Source organism: Amblyraja radiata, chromosome 22 (genome assembly GCF_010909765.2).
Source record: "Amblyraja radiata isolate CabotCenter1 chromosome 22, sAmbRad1.1.pri, whole genome shotgun sequence".
NCBI classification, from domain to species: Eukaryota; Metazoa; Chordata; class Chondrichthyes; order Rajiformes; family Rajidae; genus Amblyraja; species Amblyraja radiata.
The window spans coordinates 19,403,337-19,428,494 of NC_045977.1; the positions used below are offsets into that span (position 1 = coordinate 19,403,337).

Genomic DNA, 25,158 nt, shown 5'->3' on the forward strand with positions numbered 1-25,158 from the left:
GATCTTTATGTGGCAATTGTTTTTCTTTGCAATGTGGTACCGTATATCCATCTGCCTTCAAATGCATCTTACAGTGCCCTCCATAATCTTTCGGACAAAGACCAATCATTTATTTATTTGCCTCTGTACTCCACAATTTGAGATTTGTAATAGAAAAAAAATTACATGTGGTTAAAGTGCACATTGTCAGATTTTAATAAAGGCCATTTTTATACATTTTGGTTTCACCATGTAGAAATTACATCAGTGTTTATACATAGTTTCCCCATTTCAGTGTAACATAATGTTTGGGACGTGGCCATGTCATGTCAGTATTTTGCATGCAATGACTGCTTGAAGTCTGCGACTCATGGACATCACCAGTTGCTGGGTATCTTCTCTGGTGATTCTCTGCCAGGCCTGTATTACAGCCACCTTTAGCTTATGTTTGCTTTGGAGGCATGTCCTCCTCAGTTTTCTCATCAGCATATAAAAGGCATACTCAATTGGGTTCAGATCGGGTAATTGACTTGGCCACTCAAGAATTGACCATTTTTTAGCTTTGAAAAACTCCTTTGTTGCTTTAGCAGTATGTTTAGGATCATTGTCTTGCTGGAGAATGAACTGCCGGCCATGAAGTTTTGAGGTATTTATTTGAACTTGAGCAGTGTCTGCATGTGACTGTACACTTCAGGATTCATTATGCTACAACCATCAGCTGTTGTATCATCAATGAAGATCAGTGAGCCAGTACCTTCAGCATCCAAACATGCCCAGGCCATAACACCTCCACAAATTGTTTCACAAATGAGGTGGTATGCTTTGGATCTTGGGCAGTTCCTTCTGTCCTCTATACTTTGATCTTGACATCACTCTGATATGTTAATCTTTGTCTCATCTGTCCACAAGACCTTTTTCCAGAACTCTATTTGCTCTTTTAAGTACTTCTTGGCAAACTAACCTGGCCATCCTATTTTTCTGGCTAACCTGTGGTTTGCATCTTGCAGTGTAGCCTCTGTATTTCTGTTCATTAAGTCTTCTGTGGACAGTAGTTATTGACAAATCCGCACCTGGCTCCTGAAGAGTGTTTCTGATTTGTCGTACAGTTGTTTGAGGATTTTTCTTTATTATAGAGAGAATTTTTCTGTCATCAGCTGTGGAGGTCTTCCTTGGCCTGCCAGTCCCTGTGCGATTAGTAAGCTCACCAGTGTTCTCTTTCTTATTAATGATGTTCCAAACAGTTGATTTTGGTAAGCTAACGGTTTGGCTGATGTCTCTAACAGTTTTATTCTTGTTTCTCAGTCTGATAATGGCTTCTTTGACTTTCATTGTCACACCTTTGGTCCTCATATTGATAAACAGCAATAAAAGTTTCCAAAGCTGATGGAAAGACTGGAGGAAAGACTAGGTGCTGAGAGCTCTCTTATACCTGCATTAAGGACGCATTTAAACACACCTGATCAATTACAAACACCTGTGAAGCCATGTGTCCCAATGATTATGATGCCATGAAATGGGGGGACTATGTATAAAGGCTGTTATCATTTCTACATGGTGAAACCAAAATGTATAAAAACACCCCATTAATAAAATCTGACTATGTGCACTTTAATCACATGTGATTTTTTTCTATTACAAATCTCAAATTGCGGTGTACAGAGGCAAATAAATAAATGATGGGTGTTTGTCCCAAACATTATGGAGGGCACTGTAAATACCACAATTGTATCTGTCTAAGTTCATAAGCTATAGGAGCAGAATTAGGTCATTCGGCCCATCAATTCTACTCCGCCATCAATCATGGCTGATGGTACCTCTACACTGTTAATGAAGCCGAAACGCCAAATAACCGAATGGAAACTAAGCCGAAACGCCAATTAACCGAAAGGGTAGGACGCCTAAATGCAAACTACCTGAAAGGGCGGGACGCCTAAAAGCCAACTAACCGAAAGGCTGCGTCACCTAAAAGCAAACACACCGAATGTCCGCTCTGCCGAAACGCCACCTCCCAGAAAGGCGGCTGCGCCTACAAGCCAACAAACAGAATGCCGCTCAACAGAAAAGTCAAATAACAGACATGACGTTGCCAGGGGGCGGGTCTTGTCTTGTCAGCGATTGGTCCAGACCACCGCGTCCATCACATCACTGTGGAGGGATGAACATTGTCCCACACCTCCACTCCACCCGACCCCCAGCCCGCGGAGGGTGGCCGGTGCTTGGGTTCAGATTGCCAAGTCACCTATGGCTTGTGTTGGAAAATGACCCCAACCACCCGCTGGTGGAGACGGGAAGGTGGGGGTCATTATTATTATTTTTTAAATAATATTTTTATTAGAAGCATATACATATCATAATCTAAACACATTTTGTTTATCAATTATACTGTTAGTAGATGGGATTCCAGCTATCAAAATAGTTGGGGTCCTCATTTATCAATTGCATATTAATACTGCTTCTATTTGTTTTTTCCCAGTTATTATACTATAATCAAGCAAGTTTCTTTGGTTTGTTGCAAGTTTTAGACTTTGTTCTGATATTCCTAATATTATTAATTTTGAGTTGGGATCCAATTGGGTATTAACAACTTCAGAAATTATTTTTAAAATATCCATCCGGAAATGTTTGATTTTTATACAATTTACAAAAGTATGAGTTAAATTAGCCTCCGAGTGTTGACATTTATCATAGATAGGGGAGATGTGGGAAAATTCTATTTAATTTTGTTTTAGAGTAATGCAGCCTATGTAGTACTTTAAATTGTATTAAAGAATGCCTGGCATTTAATGAACATTGATGCATATGTTGAAGACTTTCGTCCCAAATATCTTTCATTATAGGTTGGTCTAATTCATTTTCCCATGCTTGATTATATAATTCCGTCAACGGGACCTCATTATCTAAAAGAGTATTATAAATGTGAGATATTAATTTATCTGTATTAGGATGTTTATTCAAACATTCATCAAGAGTCTCTGGCTCTCTAATTCTATATTATAGTGTGTATGATTTAACATAATCTCTAAATTGTAGATATCTAAAAAAGCTACGTGAGTGTAGTCCATAATTCTGTTATTATTCATGAAATGAAAGAAAAATACCTTTCCCATAAAGATGTCCTACCTTTTTAACTCCATAATTTTTCCATTGTATAAAACCTTTATCCAACACAGAGGGTTTAAATGAAGGGTTATTTACAATGGGGAGAGAGAGTGATAAATTATCCAATTTTAAAATCCTTATTAATTGTTTCCAAATTCGTATACAACTATATATTATAGGGTTTTCACTATAGGTTTTTTAATTCAGTTTTGTGGGAGCTAATAGAATCGAGCCAATTTCAAACGGTAAACAATCTTCCTTTTCCATCTTTAACCAGTCTGGTTGCTGCTCCATATCTTCCAACCAGAAGTTCATATTTTTAATATTTACTGCCCAGAAGTAAAACAAAAAATTTGGTATAGCTAATCCTCCATTTGTCTTGGATTTACATAAATGTTTTTTACTTATTCTGTGGTTCTTATAATCCCAAATAAAACTTGTGACAATGGAATCAACTTAAAAAAAAAAAATTTGGGAAGATATATCGGGATTGATTGGAAGAGGTACAGTAATTGCGGAAGGAAAATCATTTTTGGAGCATTCATTCTACCAAACATTGAGATAGGAAGTGTTTTCCAATACTGAATATTCTTATGCAGTTTATTAAGTAAAGACGGGAAATTTAATTTAAATAAAGAAGTATATTTCTTAGTCACATAAATTCCTAGATATTTAAATTTTTAATTAACTATTTTAAAGGGGGATTGTTGCAATGTATGTAAGTTGAGTTCCGTTATTGGCATAATTTCACTTTTGTTCCAATGAATTCTATATCCCGAAAATGAGCCAAATTGAGTTATAAGATTGAACAGGTTTGGGATACTAGTTTCTGGATTTGTGATATATATTAATACATCATCTGCATATAAAGAAATGTTATTAACTGTATCTTTAGTATTATAGCCATATATTTCTGGGTGGACACTTTCTGCCAATTGTTCAATAGCAAGGGTGAATAATAACAGAGTTAGTGGGCATCCTTGTCGACAACCTCAAGATAAATTAAATTTAGGTGATAACATTTGGTTTGACAATATTCTAGCTGTTGGGTTAGTATATAAAAGCTTAACCCATGTGCAGTACTTCTCTCCCAGTTGAAATTTTTCCATCACAGAAAATATCCATTCCACCTGATCAAATGCTTTTTCAGCGTCTAGCGAAATGACTGCTAGTTCTACATTAGCTATTCTATTAGAGTATATAATATTAAATAATCGTCTCAGATTATAAGAAGAATAACGTTTTGGGATAAAACCTGTTTGATCAGGGTGTATTAATTTATGAATCACTAAACTTAATCTATGGGCTAGAATCTTAGTTAATATTTTCTGATCAGTGTTTAACAGAGCAATTGCTCTATATGAACCTGTGTCTTCAAGGTCCTTACCAATTTTTGGTATGTGTTATTGTTGATTCGTTTAAAATTTCTGGCAATTTCTGTTGAGTAAAAGCATAATTATACAATGTCTGTAGACGTGGAGAAATCATATAAATTTTTTTATAGAATTCAAAGCTTAGGTCATCAGGGCCTGCGGCCTTTCCATTTTTTAAAGATCTAATAGATTCTTCGATATCCTTTACAGTTATTTCAGCACCTAGTAATTCCCTCTCAGATCTAAACCTGTAAGATTACATTTCTGTAAAAATGATTCCATTCTTGCGGAACGTTCTATTGTTTTGGTTGAGTAAAGTGTTTGATAGTATTGTAGAAATTTGTCATTGATATCCTTGGGCAATGTTAGTATTTTTCCCATATCTGATCTAATTTTGTAAATTGTGGGGGTCATTTTCCCTCACAAGCCATAGGTGACTGGGCAATCTGAACCCGAGCACCAAGTTGTAAGTGGCCGAAGGTGTGCAACCCTCAGGACAGCCCCCATTCTCCAACATGCTGTGGGTCGGGTGGAGCGGAGGTGTGGGACAATGTTCATCCCTCCACAGTGATGTGATGGATGCAGGGGTCTGGACCAATCGCTAACAAGTCCCGCCCCCCCGGCAACGTCATGTCCGTTATATGACTTTTCTGTTGAGCGGCATTCGGTTCCGTGTAGTATGTTCTGTTGCATTTGTAGTTTCTGTGTAGTACGTTCTATTGCATTTATGTGAGAAATCCGATTTCCCCAACAAAATACTGATTTTCAGCCATCAAAACACGGAAATGCTCGGTGAAACTTGGCAGCACTGCAATTATTCACAATCACATTGTGTTTAAGAATTCAAAATGTGATTTGTGATCTTGTTAATGAGGCATCATGGAACTAGAATTTGTTATAATAGTATGACAGTAAAATAGGTTAGTTTGAAAGCGGGCATAGTAATGTAAATGCACCATTTAGTTTGGCTTCAATTTTCAAGATGGAAATTGAAGTCGATCTAAATGTTGTATTCGCATCAATATTGGTCGAAGTTATTAGACCAGTAGGACCACTAAAGGTGCACTGCACACACTAACACAGTCGAACAGTAACAGGCAATCATATCAACACACAAAACATTTTCTAAATAAAGGTTTCTTTTACTGGTTTCTTTTATTTGTATTTATTTGTATTTTTTGCATGCTCCTTTATAACATTTTACAATAGTACAACTTGATTATTATAACAAGGACACCTTCAATTCTTGATTTTATTAAATGTATACAACAATTACCCCAATCATCCCATTCCACCCACTCATTACTTGACTCAACCAAAATTATTTCTGACATATTGGTCATAAATTAGGTGTAAAAATGTTTTAAAAATAAAGATCAGAATGCACCAGAGAGCATCTAAAACCCCAGATGCCCTGGACCCCGGCCGCGAGGGACTTTGAGCTTCGCGCTCGTGATGTGCGCTGCTCGCACATTATTTCACGTAAATTTTTGCAATCCTGTCATACCACCCCCGTTTTTGAAAAGCATCGTTTGTGCCTGATATACAGTACCATATTCCAAAGACAAACAATTGCCACATAAAGATGTTTTCTCCAGATTTCCCTTGCCAAAAATGTTTATTCTGTCTAAGGATGTGTTGACATCAGCGACGCACAGCACACACGTTTTGGTATTTTGGGAATGATGTGAAGCCCACACCAGACACAAGCTCCAGATTGTTCACATTCGGGGGGACTTGAAACCGGAACTTCTGTATCAGAGTGGTAAAGAACAGGAAGAGCTCCACCCTGGCCAGGGATTCTCCAGCACAGGCCCTGCGTCCTGCAAAGGCACAAACATGTCAACGTTGCTCCATTAGATCCAAAGTTTGATTAATTCATCAATCAAAATATAGAAACATAGAAAAATAGGTGCAGGAGTAGGCCATTCGGTCCTTCAAGCCAGGGCTGCCATTCAATGTGATCATGGCTGATCATCTAAAATCAGTAACCCGTTTCTGCTTTTTCTCCATATCCCTTGATTCCTTTAGCCCGAAGAGATAAACCTGACTCTCTCTTGAAAATATCGAATGAATTGGTCTCCACTGTCTTCTGTGGCAGAGAATTCCACAGATTCACAACTTTCTGGGTGAAAATGTTATTCCTCATCTTTGTCTTAATTGGCCTACCCCTTATTCTTAAACCGTGGCCCCTGGTTTTGGACACCCCCAACATGGGGTACATTTTACCTGAATCTAGCCTGTCCAATCCTTTAAGAATTTTACATGTTTCTATAAGATCCCCTCTCATCCTAAATTCCACTGAAAACAAGCCCAGTCAACCCAATATACAGCATGAAATAGGTCCTCAGGCCCACTGAGTCCACGCTGACCATAAATCGCGCATTCACAGCAGGTTTATGTTTTCACATCTACGCACTAGGGGCAATTTTACATTGGGTCAATTAATCTACAAACCCACACGTCTTTGGGGTGGGGGCAGAAACCAGAGCACCCGGGAAAAACCAGAAAGATAGAACGTGTAAACTCCACGCCGACAGCAACCGAAGTGAGGATCGAACCCGGCTCTCTGGCGCTTGGAGGCAGCAGCTCTACAAGTAGCGGCACCTTGCTGCCCTCAAATCCTTTCACCTTCACAACAAAATAATGAACAGTAATATTTTTCTCATGGTAAAGCAAGTTCGATAAGAGCCATTTTAACTCCCCTTCCCAGTCCCATACTGACCTTTCTGCCCTTGCAATGTTTTCACCGCTGATCTTGACCGCTTTTGGCTCGCTGTGGTGTGATTTCCGAGAGAACGCCGCCACCTACGGCCGTCATTTTTGGCCACCTTGCTCAGAGCCCCCCTCCGCCTTATGGGACTGGAGGATTTTCCCATCGATTAAAACCCGGAAGTGTAGTCCCTCACTCAGTCTCTGCCAGACCCAGGAAGCGAGAGGGTCATGGCTCTCTGAGCTGCGAATAACACTGAACGCACGTCTACTCCACGGTGAGTCCCCTCGATGCGGCTGTAAGGTGGCTGCTGCCCAATTATTTGTCTCACACTTTTAACAAGTTTGTGTTCACAAAATGAATTTTGGTTGTCGGGTGACTTCTGCCCAATTGTTTGCCTCGCCTTTTTTAAAAGTTTGTGTTCACAAAATGAATTTTGGTTCACGGGAGGCTGCTGCCCAATTGTTTGCCTCGCCTTTTTAAAAAGGTTTGTGTTCACAAAATGAATTTTAGTTGTCAGGTGGCTGCTGCCCAATGGTTTGCCTCGCCTTTTTAAAAAAAGTTTGTGTTCACAAAATGAATTTTGGTTGTCGGGTAAAAAGATAAAGATCTAGAAGCACCAGGTTCATATAGAGCTCTAGCACTTTTAAATACAGATCTGAAAATACTGGCAAAGACCTTAGCGAGAAGATTGAGTAAATATATTAGTAAATTAATAAACCAGATCAAACGGGGTTTATACCCAAAAGATACTCATTCAATAATCTGAGACACTTGTTTAATATAATGTACTCCATAAAACGGAAGAAGATGTATCAATTCTTTCTCTGGACGCAGAGAAAGCATTTGATCAAGTAGGATGGCATTATTTGTATAAAGTACTGCAAAAATGTAATGTGGGAGAGAATTTTATTTTATGGGTAAAATTATTATATGACAAGCCGACGGCAAGAATACTAACCAATTACATGTTATCTTCAAAATTTTAATTATCAAGGGGCAATAGACAGGGATGTGCATTTTTGCCCTTGTGATAGAGCCTTTAGCAGAAAGTATAATAATTCATCCGAATATTTGGGGATATAATACTAAAGACTCTAATAATAAAATTTCACTATACACAGACGATATACTTTTATACATTACAAACTCGCAAACTAGTATACCAAATTTATTAAATTTAATAGAGGAATTTGGTTCCTTTTCCGGATATAGAATAAATTGGAACAAAAGTGAAATCATGACGTTAAAACCTCAAGAATTGACACACCTATTAAAATTCCCCTTTAAAATTGCAACAGAAAAATTCAAGTACTTGGGTATCCAAATTACTAGAAAATATAAATCATTATTTAACACTAATTTCATGCCTTTATTAACTAAATTGAACGTGCTGATTAAATTCTGGAAAACAGTGCCGTTGTCCTTAATAGGTAGAATAAATGCAATAAAAATGATCTTTTTACTACAAATATTATACCTATTTCAATCAATACCATTATACATACCAAAACATTTCTTTAAAAAACCACTCTAATATTACAAACTTCATCTGGGACTATAGATCACATAGACTTCAAAGAAAACACCTGTGTAAACCCAAAGATGCTGGGGGACTTTCACTTCCGAATTTTCTGTACTGGGCAGTGCATATTAAAAATATAGTCTACTGGTTGGACAGTTCTGCCCAACTGACAGAATGGATAAGAATGGAGAAAGAGGACAGTTCTCCTTTTAATATAGGAGCGATCCTCTTCTCCCTGATAAAATTGAACAACACAATATATAAGAAGAATCCAATTATCCACAATACAATACGTATTTGGAAAAAAATAAAATTAACCTTAAAATTAAGAAACATATCACTTTTAACTCCAATAGTTAATAACCCCTCATTTAAACCATCTCTCACTGACAAAACATATAGCCATTGGGAAAGAAAGGGAATTAAAAGGATCGGCGATATGTATGAAATGGGAAACCTGTTATCATATCAACAATTACAATTAAAATATAAGCTGAAAAATAACCAATATTTTAAATACCTTCAGATCCGTGACTTCCTGAAAAAATGTATACAAGGATACTAAACTCTAACCCTAGATTCATTGGAAGAAGCAATGAACATTAAGGCTGACTCAAGGAAATTAATATCATATTTATATAATAGCATTTTAAATATAGAATTACCATCGACAGAGGCACTTAGAGAAGATTGGGAACGAGAACTACTGATAAAAATCCCGAAAGAAACATGGGAAAAACATTTGATATATATACATAAATGTTCGATTAACGTAAGACATAACTTAATTCAATTTAAAATTCTACATAGATTATATTACTCGAAAACTAGATTGAATAAATTCTATACAAATACTTCCCCCATTTGTGACAAATGCTTATCTCAAAACGCCACGATAACACAATCTTTTGACTCTTGAATAAAACTTCATAAATTTTGGAGCGAAATCTTTGACATTTTTACAAAATTATTTATGATAAAACTTGACCCTAACATTGAAATGATTATATTCGGATCAATGGAAGATGGGAATAAACTGAATACGTTTCAAAAATCTTTCCTTAATTATGGTTTAATAACGGCAAAACAACTTAAATTTTGGAAAAATACATCCATACCAACAGTTAGTATGTGGATTTCATGCATGTCGGAAACCTCACATGTTGAAGAAATGCGACTCCTCCTAACAGACAAAGCAGACCAATTCTTAATTATTTGGTCTCCATTTATCGACTTCTGACAACCATATGGTGCAACATAACCATAGAAATTAACTGTTTCAGGATCGGGTGAAGGGTGGTCAAGAATAATAAATAGCTATTTCTCCTTCAATCTCCTGTTTTCTATCTCTTATTTTTCTTTCTCTATTGTCTCTGTTTTCTCCTTTCCTTCTTCTCACTTTTGATATCACACACTTCACTATTTCTCTACTATTCTCTTTCTTTTCTTTCTTTTACTGCTAAAAAAAATAAGAAGTTGTACATAAAATGTAAAATGACAATATATATTAGGTATCTACAAGGTACCACATTATTGTACTTACTTCTAATAAAATTAAAATAAAAAATAAAAAATAAAAATAATTTTGGTTGTCAGGTGGCTGCTGCCCAATTGTTTGCCTCGCCTTTTTAAAAAAGTTTGCGTTCACAAAATGTATTTTGGTTGTCAGGCGGCTGCTGTCCAATTGTTTGCCTCGACATTATTAAAAAGTTTGTGTTCACAAAATGAATTTTGGTTGCCGGGTGGCTGCTGCCCTATTGTTTGCCTCGCCTTTTAAAAAATGTTTGTGTTCACAAAATGAATTTTAGTTGTCGGGTAGCTGCTGCCCAATTGTTTGCCTCTCCTTTTTTTTAAAGTTTGTGTTCACAAAATGAATTTGGTTGTCGGGTGGCTGCAGCCAAATTGTTTGCCTTGGCTTGGCTTTTTAAATCGTTGCAGCAGTTGGCTGCCAGCCCAAGAATCCATTCGGCCCACAATGTCTTTACTAGCCCTCTGGAAACCAGTACCTTAGGCCCGCAACACCCATACTAGCGCAACAGCACATGGCTGGTGGGCTGGCAATGCAGTCACTCACGGCTGGTGGGCTGGCAGTTCAGTCACTTACAGCTGGTGGGCTGGCAATTCACTTACTCACGGCTGGTGGGCTGGCAGTGCCGTCACTCACGGTTGGTACGCTGGCAGTTCACTCAGTCACCCCTCCTCCCTTCACCCCCCCACCCCCAATCTGCTCCTTGCCATTCCCCTTCCCCCCCACGCATTTATTCCATCTCCCCACAACCTCCTCCCAATGCACTCTTAGTGACTGACTGACTGACACACACACACACACACACACACACACACACACACACACACACACACACACACACACACACACACACACACACACATTAGTATATAGAAATATATACTAGACTAAGTGTGACACAATGGGTCCCATGTTCACACGGAGGGCTGGTTCCCCGACGCAATATTTCACCTCTCCACCAATTGCTGACCAGTGGGGTGGAAGGGGTGGGGGAGGGGGCTTTCCGGAGCGCTACCATGGGTTTTGTGGGCCAAAGGGACTGGTTTCCAGAGGGCTAGTATGGAAATTGTGGGCCCATGACTGGTGTGCTGGCAGTGTAGTCACTCACGGCTGGTGTGGTGGCAGTTCACTCAGTCACCCCTCCTGCCTTCAACCCCCCCCCCACTCTGCTCCTTGCCATTCCCCTCCCTCCCCCAAGCATTCAGTCCATCTCCCCTCAACCTGCCCCCATGCACTCTTAGTGGCTCTCCCACACACACACACACACACACTCACACACTCACAGACACACATACACACACACAGACACACACACACACACACACACACACACACACACACACACACACACACACACACACACACACACACACACACACACACACACACACACACACAGACACACACACTCACACACTCACACACACACAACACCAATACTAAAATATCAAGTAACTTCAGAACGTGATAAGCATACTGAATCCTGTTACTAACCAGATACTCTATGTAAGAAGTTTGAAAATAAGAACACAGGTGTGTCTAAACTGAATGATTCAAAAGTTGAAAGCCATTTTAATTCTGAAACACTCCTCTACAGCTGCTGCTACAGCAAAAACGTGGTTTAAATAACTTTCAACAAACACACTCACCATATACATGGCAGTAAGCTCTCTTGAATTACTCAAATGGTTCAGGGTGGCGTCTCCCTTATGGGCCTTCCGGACTCAGTGCCACTTCTCCACTAAGCGGAAATGCCGCAGTCAGCGCCACCTCTCCACTAAGCGGAAATGATGAATTCAGCGTCACCTCTCCACTAAGCGGAAATGGCGTACTCAGCACCACCTCTCCACTAAGCGGAAGTCACGGAATGAGCGGCAATCTTGCATTAAACACAGTCCGGATCTAATAAAACGTTTATTCACAGTTTTCCTTCCAAAAACTGTTGCACCCTTTTCAATAAGGCACAGTTAAAAGGCGCATTTTCAAAACAAACCTGTTGCATTTGACAAGGCAACTTTAATTTGGAAAGGCAACTTTAATTTGGCAAGGCAACTTTAATTAGGCAAGGCAACTTTAATTAGGCAAGGCAACTTTAATTAGGCAAGGCAACTTTAATTAGGCAAGGCAACTTTAATTAGGCAAGGCAACTTTAATTAGGCAAGGCAACTTTAATTAGGCAAGGCAACTTTAGCATTCTCAAACCAAAGGCAACTTTTGCATTTTCAAACCACATTAAGGGCACTCACAGTTGAGTGGACATGTGTGCAGTGTTATTCACAGCTCAGACTGAGAGACGTAACCCTCTCTCTCCCCCGTCTTGCAGAGACTGACTGAGGCACTCAACACTTCCGAGTTTTATAGTCCCTCTGGAAGGGGCATGGCCTTCAGGAGAGAGAATCTCAACATTTTTTAAACATTAATAAGTCTTTTATGTTTTATCGATGGGTAAAATCCTCTTGGCCTGCGCAGCTGAGGGGGACTCTGAGTAAGATGGTCAAAAATCACAGCCGTAAGTGGCAGCATTTTGTCTAAAATCAATATACAGTGCAACAGGAAGTGGTCAAGACGAGACTGTGATTTTTGGCCATCTTACTCAGAGTCCCCCTCCGTGGAGAGATGGCGCTGACTGCGTCATTTCCGCTTAGTGGAGAGATGGCGTGAGTGCGTTAGGCCCATCTCCCTCCCCTCCCCCACCCCTCCCTTCAACCCCCCCCCTCCTTCAACCCCTCCCCCACTCCCCCCTCCCTCCCCTCCCCTCCCCTCACCCCCCCTACCTCCCTCAACACCCCCTCCCCACCCCCTCCCCCCCGTACTCGGGGTCTGAAGCACGTTCGGCGACCAGACCCAACGGGTCTGCACTTGGTCTAGTATATTTATAAAACTCTGATCTTGGATGTGGATGTATTTGTGTATGTGTGTGATGTTCGACTGCTATTCACATCTCCTCAAAAACAGAACGCGCTAACAGTGAATTATATATATATATACACACACCAAACTTTGTTGTTTATTATATCACTTGCAGAGTGTTGTTTTTAAATATTCAGTTGTGCTGCAGCAAGTAGAAATGTAATTGTTCTGTCTGGGTGGTATGACAATAAAACCAACGATGCCCAAGAAAGGAGAAGCACCTTACCTATGGAGAAAGGAGCAAAAGCATCTCTCTTCACAAACTTCCCATCAGCATCCAGAAAGTTGGCAGGGTTAAAGGCTCTCGGGTTTTCCCACTGAGTTTTATCGAAAAGCACCGAGGTCAGTAATGGGATCACGGGAGTGTCCTGAAAATATAATTTACAATCGCTGTTGTTATTCTGTTTGTAAAGCATTGCTGAAAATACGTCCACTGAAGGGGAATTAACAATCTTGGCAACATTTCCACTCTTCTGCCCCTTACACATCTCCAATTTTCATCACTCTGCCAGCATCTTCACCCTCATTGACATTAACTTCTGGAATTCTTTCCCAAAACCTCTGTCTCTCTACCCATCACTCATCTTAAAGATGGTTCTTCAAACCTATGTCCTTGATCGAGCTTGCCCGAATACCTCATGAAGTGGCTCAGTGTCTAACTTTGGCAGGTAAAGTTCCAGAGACACACCTAGGGATTTTTAACCACATTTATTTTCCATTTATTTGTTCCAGGATGTGGGCATTGCAGCAGGGTCAAGTGGTATTGCCCATGCCCCCTGACCTAAGGAGGTAGTGAGGAGTCAACCACTATTGTGTGGATTTTTTCACAAACTGCTGATGCTAGTTTCCAAAAAAAGACACAATGTGCTGGACAACTTAGTGGGTCAAACAGCATATCTGGATCACATGGATATGTGATGCTTCAGGACGGGATCCATCTTCAGACCCAAAGTCTGGCAATAGATCTGAAGAAGGAATTTGTAGAAAGGTCTCGACCTGAAACATCACCTGTCCATGTTTCCATAGATGCTGCCTGACCTGCTGAGTTACTCCAGTACTTTGTATCTTTATCTACTATTGTGTTGATCTGGCCGTACCAGGGATAAACAGCTATTTATTTCCCATAGAATGGCACAGCTGATAAAGCGCCAGAAACACAGGTTCAATCCTGACCTCGGGTGCTTTCTGTGTAGAGTTTGCAAGTTCTCATTGTGACCTCCAGGTGTTCCAGTTTCTTCCCATATACCAAATTCGTTCAGGTTTATAGGTTAATTGGCCTCAGTAAAATCAGTGTGTAGGGAGTGCATGAGAAAGTGAGATAATATAGAACTTGTGTGAACGGGTGATCAATGGTTGGTATGGACTTGGTTGGACGAAGGGCCTGTCTCCATGCTGTATCTCTAAACTTAACTAATTATGAGTATTAGTGAACTAGGTGTGGCTTTAAGTGACCCAGTATCTCAGCGTCATCATTACCTGAACTATCTTTTATTGCAATTTAATCACTTATCTTTAATTATTCCTCAGCTCTGTTGCAGATTGCACCAATGTCACAGGACACAACACACGCTGCTGCTATTAATCCTGTACATTAACTGCTGTGTGGCAATGCACATGGGAGTTCGGAATAACTCCTCATGATCCAGCCCTGAATCATATAACACATAACATAACACCAACTAGGGCAGCACGGTGGCCACCCTCTCAATGCCACTCCATCAATTCACTTCCAAAAGCATACAATACACCAGAAGCTATCCTTATCCTTATTATAACTATAAAACTCTGATCTTGTATGCGTGTGTGTGTGTGTGTGTGTGTGTGTGTGTTTGTGTGTGTGTGTGTGTGTGTGTGCATGTGTGCATGTGTGTGCGTGTGTGCGCATGTGTGTGTATTTATTTGTGTCGTCACATCTTCTCGAAAAAAACGACGCGCTAACAGTAAAATATTTACATATTCTTGTAGAGCTTTACCCCCTGTAGTCCGAAACCGCCTTATCTGAGAATTTTGTGTTTTATTTCTTGAGTTATTCATGAAAATGTTCACAAATCCGATCAAACTGTAATCAAAATGCCTGTTTTTCTGGCTGATGATGTCACAATGGATCTGCCTGCCTGCCTGCCGTCTGCTCGCGCTGCGAGAGACGTTACCCCCCCTCCCCACACCCCCTCCATCTCCAACATCCCCTCCCCGGAGCGGTAGAAAATTGCTTTGGGGGAATGGGTTGTATAGGGGGAAACAGGTGAGTGTTGGAATATTGCGTTAGGGAATGGGTTGCATTAGGGTGGACCAGGCCTCCCGTGTGACTGGGACCCAGCGGGTCCTACTGAGTCTTGTATACTTATGAAACTCTCATCTTGTCCTCTTCTGGTTTATGTTGTTTTTAAATTTGCTTACGTTTTTTTATACATTTGCGCAAAAAAGGTACCCAATAGCGCTACGATTTTTCGCCACTTTTCTCGCCATTCTCCTGTGCTGCAAGTGCAACATGATTTGTTCCGATCGGTGGAATAGTACAAAAGTTATGAAGGTTTAAATATCGTAAAAAACGCCCTTTCCTGCACCCACTGTCAATCACCAGCGTCATGGAGAATAAAGCTGAAGGAGCGGAGAGAGCAGAGTGTGTTGCGTGAGTGCGGGGTGAGAGCAATGTGCAGGGAGAGAGCAGCGTGCGGGCTGCTTCTGTGGTGACCAGTACAACGAGCCGGGAGCCGTTGAGTGGAACCGGGAGCCGTTGAGTGAATCTGAAAGCTGAAGATGCGGGTTGAGCAGAGTACAAGCTGCGTCTGTGGCGACCGACCCTCCCCACACCCCCGCTCTCTCCACACCTCCCTTACCCCAAACATCCCACTCCCCCCCCTTGAACACACAACCCCCGTCGCCCACACCCCCTCCCCCACACACAGCCACCCTCCCCCACCCCTCCTCCCCCTCACCCCCCACGCACACCCTCCCGCACATCCCCTCTTCCACCCCAAGCTCTCACCCCACCTCTACATACCTGCCCACACACACACCCCCTCTCCACTGCTCCACTCCCACCACACACACACCTCTCCTCCTTTCCTCCCTCACATGAAGAGGGGGGGAGTGATTGCTGGGGATGAGGGGAAATGAGCCGCATCTGCGCTGTTAGGGGCTATGGGTGAGTGGTGGAATATTGCTTTGGGGGAACAGGTTGCATTGAGGGGAAAAGGTGCGTAATGGAATGTAGCGTTGTGGAATGGGATTCATTGGGGGACAAGGCCTCCCTTGCAACTGGGACCCAACGGGTCTCATTTAGTCTAGTGTTATATAAAATTGCACAAAGAAATTTATGAGCGTAAGACATCAACAACCCACTTGCTCCCTCCCTGGAGTAAATACCAAATATCAGGAGCCAATGAGCCACACACTTCCCTTATTTACCTTTGGGATGAAATATCCTTTAAAGTCCACGTCCGCTGTTGTTGAACGCAGGATGTTCATTGGGACAACGTTGCCAAATCTCTGGACTTCATGGATCACCGCGTTGTTATAGGGTAAATTTGTCCGATCTTCAACTCTGGGCGACCGTTCTGACCCAATGATACTGATGATTTCCTCGTGAACTTTCTCTGGAAACCAAGGGCATTGTTAAAGCACTAGGTGGCAGGGCTAGAGTTGGGATTCACACACGGGACACACAGTAATCAACCAGACCGCTCCTCACCCTGTACGTGGGGGTACTTCATCATCAGCAGCATGGCCCAACGAAGTGTGGTGGAAGTCGTCTCCATCCCAGCACCAAACAGGTTGACTGCCGTGAATAACAGGTTGTTTTCATGGAAATATGTGTTTGGATTACCCGACTCCAGCAATAACAGAGCAAAGACCCAGAAATTTGGCTAGGACCAGGATTACACATCAGAAGCCGTCTCGCCCAGCTCTTTGGGATAAGGCAAGATACTGATTGCAGGCTATTTTGGATTGTAGAAACCGATCTTTGTCAAAGCTTAACAATTAAAAAATGTTCTGTGTCAAGTATAATTTTTAAACGTTATTTGAATATCTTTAATTTTACAAGCAAATAAATGTACCAATGTATATAGATTTAATGTATTAATTGGATTTATTAAAATTCATAATTGGTTTGGATATTTTGTTTCACCTAGAATATACAACAGTACAGTGCAGAAACTGGTCCTTCAGCCCAAATTCTCTATGCCGAACATAATGCCAAGTTAAACTATGTTCCTCTGCCTGCATGTGATGCATATCCCTCCATTCCTACATATACAGGTGTCTATCTAAAAGCCTCTTGAATCCCTCTCTTGTATCCGTCTTCACTATCTTCCAAGGTAGCAGGGTCCAGGCATTGAAACTGACCTTGAAACTGACTCCTTGAAACTAGCCATACAGCATGAAAACTGGCCCCTCAATCCAACTTGGTCACACTGACCAACATGTCCCATCTACACTGGTCCCACCTTCCTGGATTTGGCCCATATCCATCTAAACATTTCCTATCCATGTATCTGTCTAAATGTTTCTTAAAAGTTGGGATAGTACCTACCTCAACAACCTCCTCCGGCAGGTCCTTCCATACACCCACCACCTTTTGTGTAAAAAAGTTTCCTCTCTGGTTCCAATCTTTCCCCACTCATCATAAACCTGTGTCCTCTGGTTCTCGATTCCCCTACTCGTTTTATCTCAATTTCCCATCCACTCGCAACACAGCAGAGGCAATTTTACAGAGGCCAATTAACCAATAAAGCCAGGCATCTTTAAGATGTGGGAGGAAACCAGAGCACCCGGAGGAAATCCACGCGGTCGGTGGGAAAACGTGCAAGGTCCACACAAACAGCACTCAAGGTCAGAAAACCAGGTTCTCTGGCGTTGTGAGACAGTGGCTCTATCAACTGTGCCATTGTGCCATTGTGCCACCCAAAAGAGTGGAGATGCCAGGGATTGAACCTATGGCCTCATCCATGTAAAGCATGCACTTGAGCTACATCCACTGCCGATATGTTTTATATTCGACTAAGCCAGTTGTTGCAGTGCGTGTTTGACCGTAATAGCAACAGTTAAGCACAGTTGAATAGTCACAGTTTATTTGAAGCTGGGGTCTTATACAAATTCTACTTCTAAAGGGGAGGCATGCAGTCCATACCTGGCGCTGTTTTAACAAGAAGGCATCAATAAAGCTCCTTGGGTCATTTGCATCTAGTTTCTGATCATTTTCATTCATAATGTTTTTGATGAATCCAGTATTTAATCGTGCATTTTGCAACATTTTCTTGTGTGAACCAGGAAGAAATCCCAGTATGGGAAATGCATTGTAAAGCTATAAAATAAAGTTATTAGTATTAACAGCGCAGCAAGCAATTGCTAGGCAATACTTAACACCAAAGATAGAAACAAAATGCTGGAGTAACTCAGTGGGTCCGGCAGCATCTCTAGAGAAAAGGAATAGGTGATGTTTTAGGTCGAGACTCTTTTCAGACTGAGAGGGAAACTAGAGCTATGAAAAGGAACAGAAAAGATCAGAGTCGGCACTGATGGCCACAATGGTCCATTGCAGGCCGTGGATGAGGATATATGAACAGTAAAACTCGCAGGATGACCGGTATGTGGGCGGGGGCTGGGGAGGAATGGAGCGAGAGGAATGCAAGGATAACTTAAATGAGATAAATCAATATTCGTACGTCGCGGGAACTCTCGTACAATTCAGATGTTACGTAAATCGGAAACAGAAATGTTACTGAGCATGGGTAAATTTACTATTCAATGATGAGACCACAGGGGAGCTCTGAAGCAGACCCCATGGGGAGAGCTCCAAGACGGAGACGACAGGGGGACCTCCAACGGGGAGACCACGGGTGGTGCTCTGTCGCAGAGTCCACAGGGAGAGCTCCGACGAGGAGTCCAGATGGCAGCACTGTTACCTGGTGGGACAACGGGGGGGGGGGGGGAGCTCTGGTGTGGATTGGTTGATTTGAAAAAGCAAAGCAAATGTGGTGGTGATTGGTTTGAAAAAGCTATGCAATTGCGGTGGTGGTATTGATTAATTTGAAATAGCTATGCAAATATGGTGGTGGTGGTGGAGGCTTGAAAAAGCTAAGCAAATGTGGTGGTGGTGGTGGTGATGGTGGTTGGTTTGAAAAAGTTAAGCAAATATGGTGGTGGTGGTGGGGGTGGTGGTTGGTTTGAAAAACCAGATAAATCCCTAGGGCCTGAAAGTCTACATCCCAAGAAGGTGGCCGTAGAAATCGTGGATGCATTGGTGATCATTTTCCAATGTTCTCTCGACTTTGGATCAGTTCCTGTGGACTGGAGGATAGCTAATGCAACCCCACTTTCTAAGAAAGGAGGGAGAAAGAAAACTGGGAATTATGGACCAGTTAGCCTGACATCAGTAGTGGGGAAGATGCTTGAGTCGATTATTGAAGATTAAATACCAGCGCATTTGGAAAGCAGTGATGGGATCGGTGAAAGTCAGCGTGGATTTATGAAGGGAAAATCTTCTGGAATTTTTTGAGGATGCAATAAGTAGAATGGATACGGGAGAGCCAGTGGATGTGGTGCATCTGGACTTTCAAAAAGCCTTTGATAAGGTCCAACACAAGAGATTAGTGTGAAAAATTAGAGCACATGGTATTGGGTGTGGGGTATTGACATGGATAGAGAACTGGATGGCAGACAGGAAGCAAAGAGCAGGAATTAACGGGTCCTTTTCAGAATGGCAGGCAATGCTAGTGGGGTGCCACAAAGCTCAGTGATGGGACCCCAGCTATTTACAATATATATTAACGATTTAGACAAAGGAATTCAATGTAACATTTCCAAGTTTGCAGATGACACTAAGCTCGGTGGCAGTGTGAGCTGCGAGGAGGATGCTATGAGGCTGCAGGGTGACTTGGATAAGTTGGGTGAGTGGGCAGATGCATGGCATATGCAGTATAATGTGGATAAATGTGAGGTTATCCACTTTGGTGGCAAGAACAGGAAGCAGATTATTAATGAATGGGTGTCAGATTAGAAAAAGGTGAGGTGCAACGAGACCTGGATGTGCTTGTACATCAGTCACTGAAAGTAGGCATGCAGGTACAACAGGCAGTGAAGAAAGCTAATGGCATGTTGGCCTACATTTGAGTTTAGGAGCAAGGAGGTCCTACTGCAGTTGTATAAAATTCTTAAGGGATTGGACAGGCTGGAAGCAGGAAAATGTTCCCGATGTTGGGGGAGTCCAGAACTAGGGTTAAGTTTAAGAATAAGGTGTAGGCCAAATTGGACTGAGATGAGGAAAAACATTTTCTCCCAGACAGTTGTGAATTTGTGGAATTCTCTACCAAAGAAGATAGCGAAGGCCAATGCACTGGATGTATTCAGGAGAAAGTTAGATATAACACTTCGGGCTAACGGAATCAAGGGAATTTTGGATAAAGCAGGAACAGGATACTGATTTTACTTCGGAGTCACGTGAGTGACTACGCGAAGAACCCCGCTTCCAACGCATGCGTGTCATATCGCTACACGCATTGCAACGAGTCACAGCGGAGTGGAAAATTTGAAAGTCGGGAGCAGCAGGTAAGAGACTCTGCGTTCCTTCCACTTACCTTTTAGGTGGAGACATGGACCGGATCCATGAGCAGCAACGGCACACGAAACGTCCGGAGAGGAAACAGTTGTGCCCGACTTCGCTCCCGCACCGGCAAAATTTACTTCTCGGCCGGGCGGGAAGCGAAGCAAAAGACGTCCCATATGCCAGTCTCAAGCGAGTCTGGCTTGGAGCAGTCGCTAGCGGCCAGTGCCGAGATTACCGGGGCCGGTTGAAGCAGCTCGAGGACAGGGAACAACCACGAGGGACCAGTGCCGGGGTTGGTCCGAGGGGTCCCTACGGCAGCCGGGAGCGGCCAGTGCTGAGGGCATTGGAGCCGGTCTGACCGGCTGCAAAACGACCGCAGAGGGACCAGTGCCGTGAGCACCGGGGTCGGTCCCAGCGGTTTAAGATTAACGAGCAGCCGGGAGCGGCCAGTGCTGAGGGCATTGGAGCCGGTTTGACCGGCTGCGGAACTACCGCGAGGGACCGGGGTCGGTCCCAGCGGTCTGAGATAAACGAGCAGCCAGGAGCGGCCAGTACTGAGAGCATTGGAGCCGGTTTGACCGGCTACACAGCAACCGCGAGGGACCAGTGCCGTGAGCACCGGGGTCGGCCCGAGCGGTTGGAGCTAACGGGCATTGGAGCTGGTTTGACCGGCTGGAGAACAACCGCAAGCGACCAGTGCCCGTGAGCACCGGGGTCGGCGGTTGCTCAAGGAGATCCTCCGTGGCAGACTCCGGGAGATGGAGGCTGCCACAGTGGGCAACCAATAAGCCCCACAGCGGTACCCCTCGGGGGCTGCACAGTGTCTCTTCCTCATCAGAGGAGAACACGGAGGGTCAGTTCTGGGCAGACCCTGAACGGGCCGCAGAACTACTCACCCCCAGCAGACCCTCCGTGGCAGACTCCGGGAGATGGAGGCTGCCACGGTGGGCAACTAGTAAGCCCCACAGCGGTACCCCTCGGAGGCTGCACAGTGTATTTTCCTCATCAGAGGAGAACACGGAGGATCAGTTCTGGGCAGACCCTGAACGGGCCGCAGAACTACTCACCTCCAGTGAGTCTGGGGTGAAAGGAAACATGTTGGAACTCCCTGAGGGACGCTCAGGCCAACGGTGTGCGGGCGGCACAGTGCCCGTGAGCACTGCACCGCGCTGGAATTGCAGTTGCAGCGCCGAAGGGAAGTACTGACGGCACAGGGGCCGTGAACACTGCACCGCGTTGGCACTGCAGGACCTACACCTGGGAGAACATACCTCGTTGGAGGGATGCAGGTCCAAGAAGAAAGCCTCTAGTGGGTAAGTCCCGTGGCAACACCTTTTTACAGAGCTGTAGCTCACTTCTATTACTACAGGGAAGTGCTTGAGGGAATGACAAATCCATGAGATGAAAGCAGCACCTTCTATAGGGCTATATCATGCTTTCTCCCTCCCCAGCAGACTCTTCTATCAGAAGAATGCTGGGGTCAAGTCCTGGACAGGTAATAGATATATTGCTGTAACTATGAGGTGATGCCATTCTTAGTCACCAAGTCATAGAGTGCATTATTGGTAATTTCCTGATAGAAATACAGGAATTAAATGTTGAGATGAAGGATTTAGCAGACCAAAATTGATGGCATATTCCATCCTCATCTGGCAGTCACAAGGGAGTGTCTGTTTTATGTTTCAGGGGAAATCAACAGGGATAAGTTAAAGCTAACTGGGGAAGATCTATTAACCAGATTAGAAGCTAGCATAGACCACGTGGCTTGCTATCAACTGGTGGGGCTAACATTAGCCATAGCTGTCGCTGGCCACCGAGGATTGTAAATCCATGAATGTGCTAACCATTTATTTATGCTCCTGGAACATCCAACCGGGATTGACGCGGGCCTGCGTTAACCCCAAACCTCCAAGCAAAACCCTTTATTTGGAGATGACCCAGCTAGAAGGACAAGGAGTTGGACGATGAAGCCAATCTGGAGCTCACCTAGACGTCCAAACATCGTCCTCAAAGGTATCGCCTTATGCTGGAAGATGTATACACCCACAACACACGGCCTCGGGGATCCAGAAGGAAACATTAGGTATTGCTCCAACCCAATCATCATTGACAACCCGTCTATGGTATTACAAACAGATGCCAGCGCCATTGGTTGGGGAGCCACTAATTCTGTTTCTAGTTGTGGAGGGAGGTGGAAGACAGTGGAGGTGGCATATATATTAATTATATGGGTGGAAATATATCGACATCTTGTGATCAATTGGCAAATTTAATTTGGCAATGGTGTATCCAAAGAAACATTTGGATATCGGCAACATACCTACCAGGGAAGCTAAATTCAGTGGCAGACACCAGGTCACGCAAATTTAACGAAAACACGGAATGGATGTTAAATAAAAAAGTATTTGCTGAAATTACAGCAAAATATGGTACGCCAGATATTGATCTTTTTGCATCCAGGTTGAATCACCAACTACCAAGGTATGTGTCCTGGGAACCAGACCCTGGGGCAGAAGCTACAGATGCTTTCTCACTGCATTGGGAGAAATGGTGTTTTTATGCATTTCCTCCGTTCTGCCTCATCAATCGGGTACTAAGGAAAATTCAACAAGATTCGGCATCTGGGATTCTCATAGTACCCGATTGGCCTACTCAACCGTGGTTTCGGTTATACAGGGGATGGTGTTAGAACCATGTTCCCTTATTGGACATAGCCAAAATTTACTAATTCATCCAGTGACTGAGGGCAGTCACCCGTGCCATAAGAATATGGATTTGTTGATTTGTAGAGTCTGAAAGACCCACTACACGGCATGGGGCTGTCAGACAGGACTATGAATCCCATCACATCAGCACAAAGACTGTCAACACAAAAGCAGTACCTTGGACATATCAAGAAATGGGGCAAATACTGCTTTGACAACAACCTAGACCAAAGAGCCAAGAACATTTCGGCCATATTGGAATTTCTAACAAGCCTCCATTGTGATAAACGATTGGGCTACAGTGCCATTAATAGTACCAGAAGTGCACTCTCCAATTACCTATCGCAAGGAACGGAGCGGCACACGGTGGGAACGCACCCCCTGGTAACAAAACTTATGAGGGGCATATTTAATGCAAAACCCCCAAAAACCAGGTACTACAGAATCTGGGATGTGGGTGTCGTTTTGACCATGCTGAGAAGTTGGTCGCCCATAACATCATTATCACTTCGGAAACTGACCATGAAGATGGTTATGTGCATGGCGTTAGTTACCGCACAACGAGTCCAGTCATTAAACAAGCTGAGGCTGGACTGCTTGATGATCTCACCCGAGAAACTGGTATTTGTCATACATGATTTAATAAAACAAAACAGACCAGGTTCATCGGGGCAAGTGATCGAATTTATGGCATATCCAAATGACGAAAGCCTGTGTATAGCCAAACTTATCCTATTATACATGGAAAATACCAAGATCATTCGAGGTCAGGAAATGGCTCTGTTAATTTCTTACAAGAAACGGCACAAAAGGGTCACGACCCAAACTATCTCAAGGTGGCTGAAATATGTCCTAAAGATGGCAGGAATAGACACTAATGTTTTAAATCTCATTCCACCAGGGCTGCAGCGACGTCCGCAGCAAAAATTCTGGAGGTGCCCACAGACCAAATCCTCAGAATGGCAGGATGGTCATCGGGAAAGACTTTCCAAAGGTTTTATAACAAACCAGTTTTGGATCCATCATCAATTTCTGAAAGCATGTTACGTTCAATAATATAATTTGCCCGAAAGGTTACAGGGCTATGATTTCAACAATCAATTTATTTTTCGTAATATCACACAAGTTTTTGTATGGGTGTGTTCAAAAATTGCTAACGATACCTTTCTCCCAATACTCACGGCAGTTGTGAAGCATGGACTCGTTCCACGGCATGAGGTCACAGAGCTTTGAAATCTTCACGTAGTCACTCACGTGACTCCGAAGTAAAATAGTAAGATTAAACGAGAACTTACCAGTTTGAAGTTTGATCTGTATTTTATGAGGAGGAACGTTGAGGGAATACGTGCCCTCCGCTCCCACCCTCCTATGATCATATCAAAAACTGGTATCTCTTTGATAATCTTACTATGTTAGGTCATTATAGTTTTCTGTGACCTCACACCGCTGCTTTGAGGAATGACATGCATGCGTTGGAAGCGGGGTTCTTCACGTATTCCCTCAACGTTCCTCCTCATAAAATACAGATCAAACTTCAAACTGGTAAGTTCTCGTTTAATCTTACTATTTTGGATGATCAACCATGACCATATTGAATGGCAATGCTGGCTCGAAGGGCCGAATTACGTACTCCTGCACCTATTTTCTACGTTTCTAAAATGTTGGAGTAACTCAGCGGATCAGACAGCATCTCTGGAGAAAATAGATGCTGCCTGACCTGCTGAGTTACTCCAGCATTTTGTGTCAAAATTCTATTAATTGAATGGTTGTTACCTTGAAT

At 42.8% G+C, this 25,158-nt stretch overlaps 1 protein-coding gene across 3 annotated transcripts in view; it reads right to left on the bottom strand.

Moving 5' to 3' along the window:
* Positions 1–5,920: 5,920 nt before the first annotated feature.
* The window catches only part of LOC116985656 (cytochrome P450 2K4-like), an 80,194-nt gene continuing 60,956 nt past the window's right edge, over positions 5,921–25,158 (bottom strand). The window contains exons 5-9 of one of the 3 annotated variants that reach the window (XM_033040529.1): positions 18,259–18,432; positions 16,819–16,960; positions 16,536–16,723; positions 13,354–13,495; positions 5,921–6,274 (exon numbers count right to left, since the gene is read on the bottom strand). In XM_033040529.1, the coding sequence (XP_032896420.1) occupies positions 6,096–6,274; positions 13,354–13,495; positions 16,536–16,723; positions 16,819–16,960; positions 18,259–18,432 (825 nt within the window). In that variant the 3' untranslated portion in view covers positions 5,921–6,095. The remainder of the gene's footprint in view (positions 6,275–13,353; positions 13,496–16,535; positions 16,724–16,818; positions 16,961–18,258; positions 18,433–25,158) is intronic. The other 2 variants (XM_033040526.1, XM_033040527.1) reach the window with 2 other exon arrangements.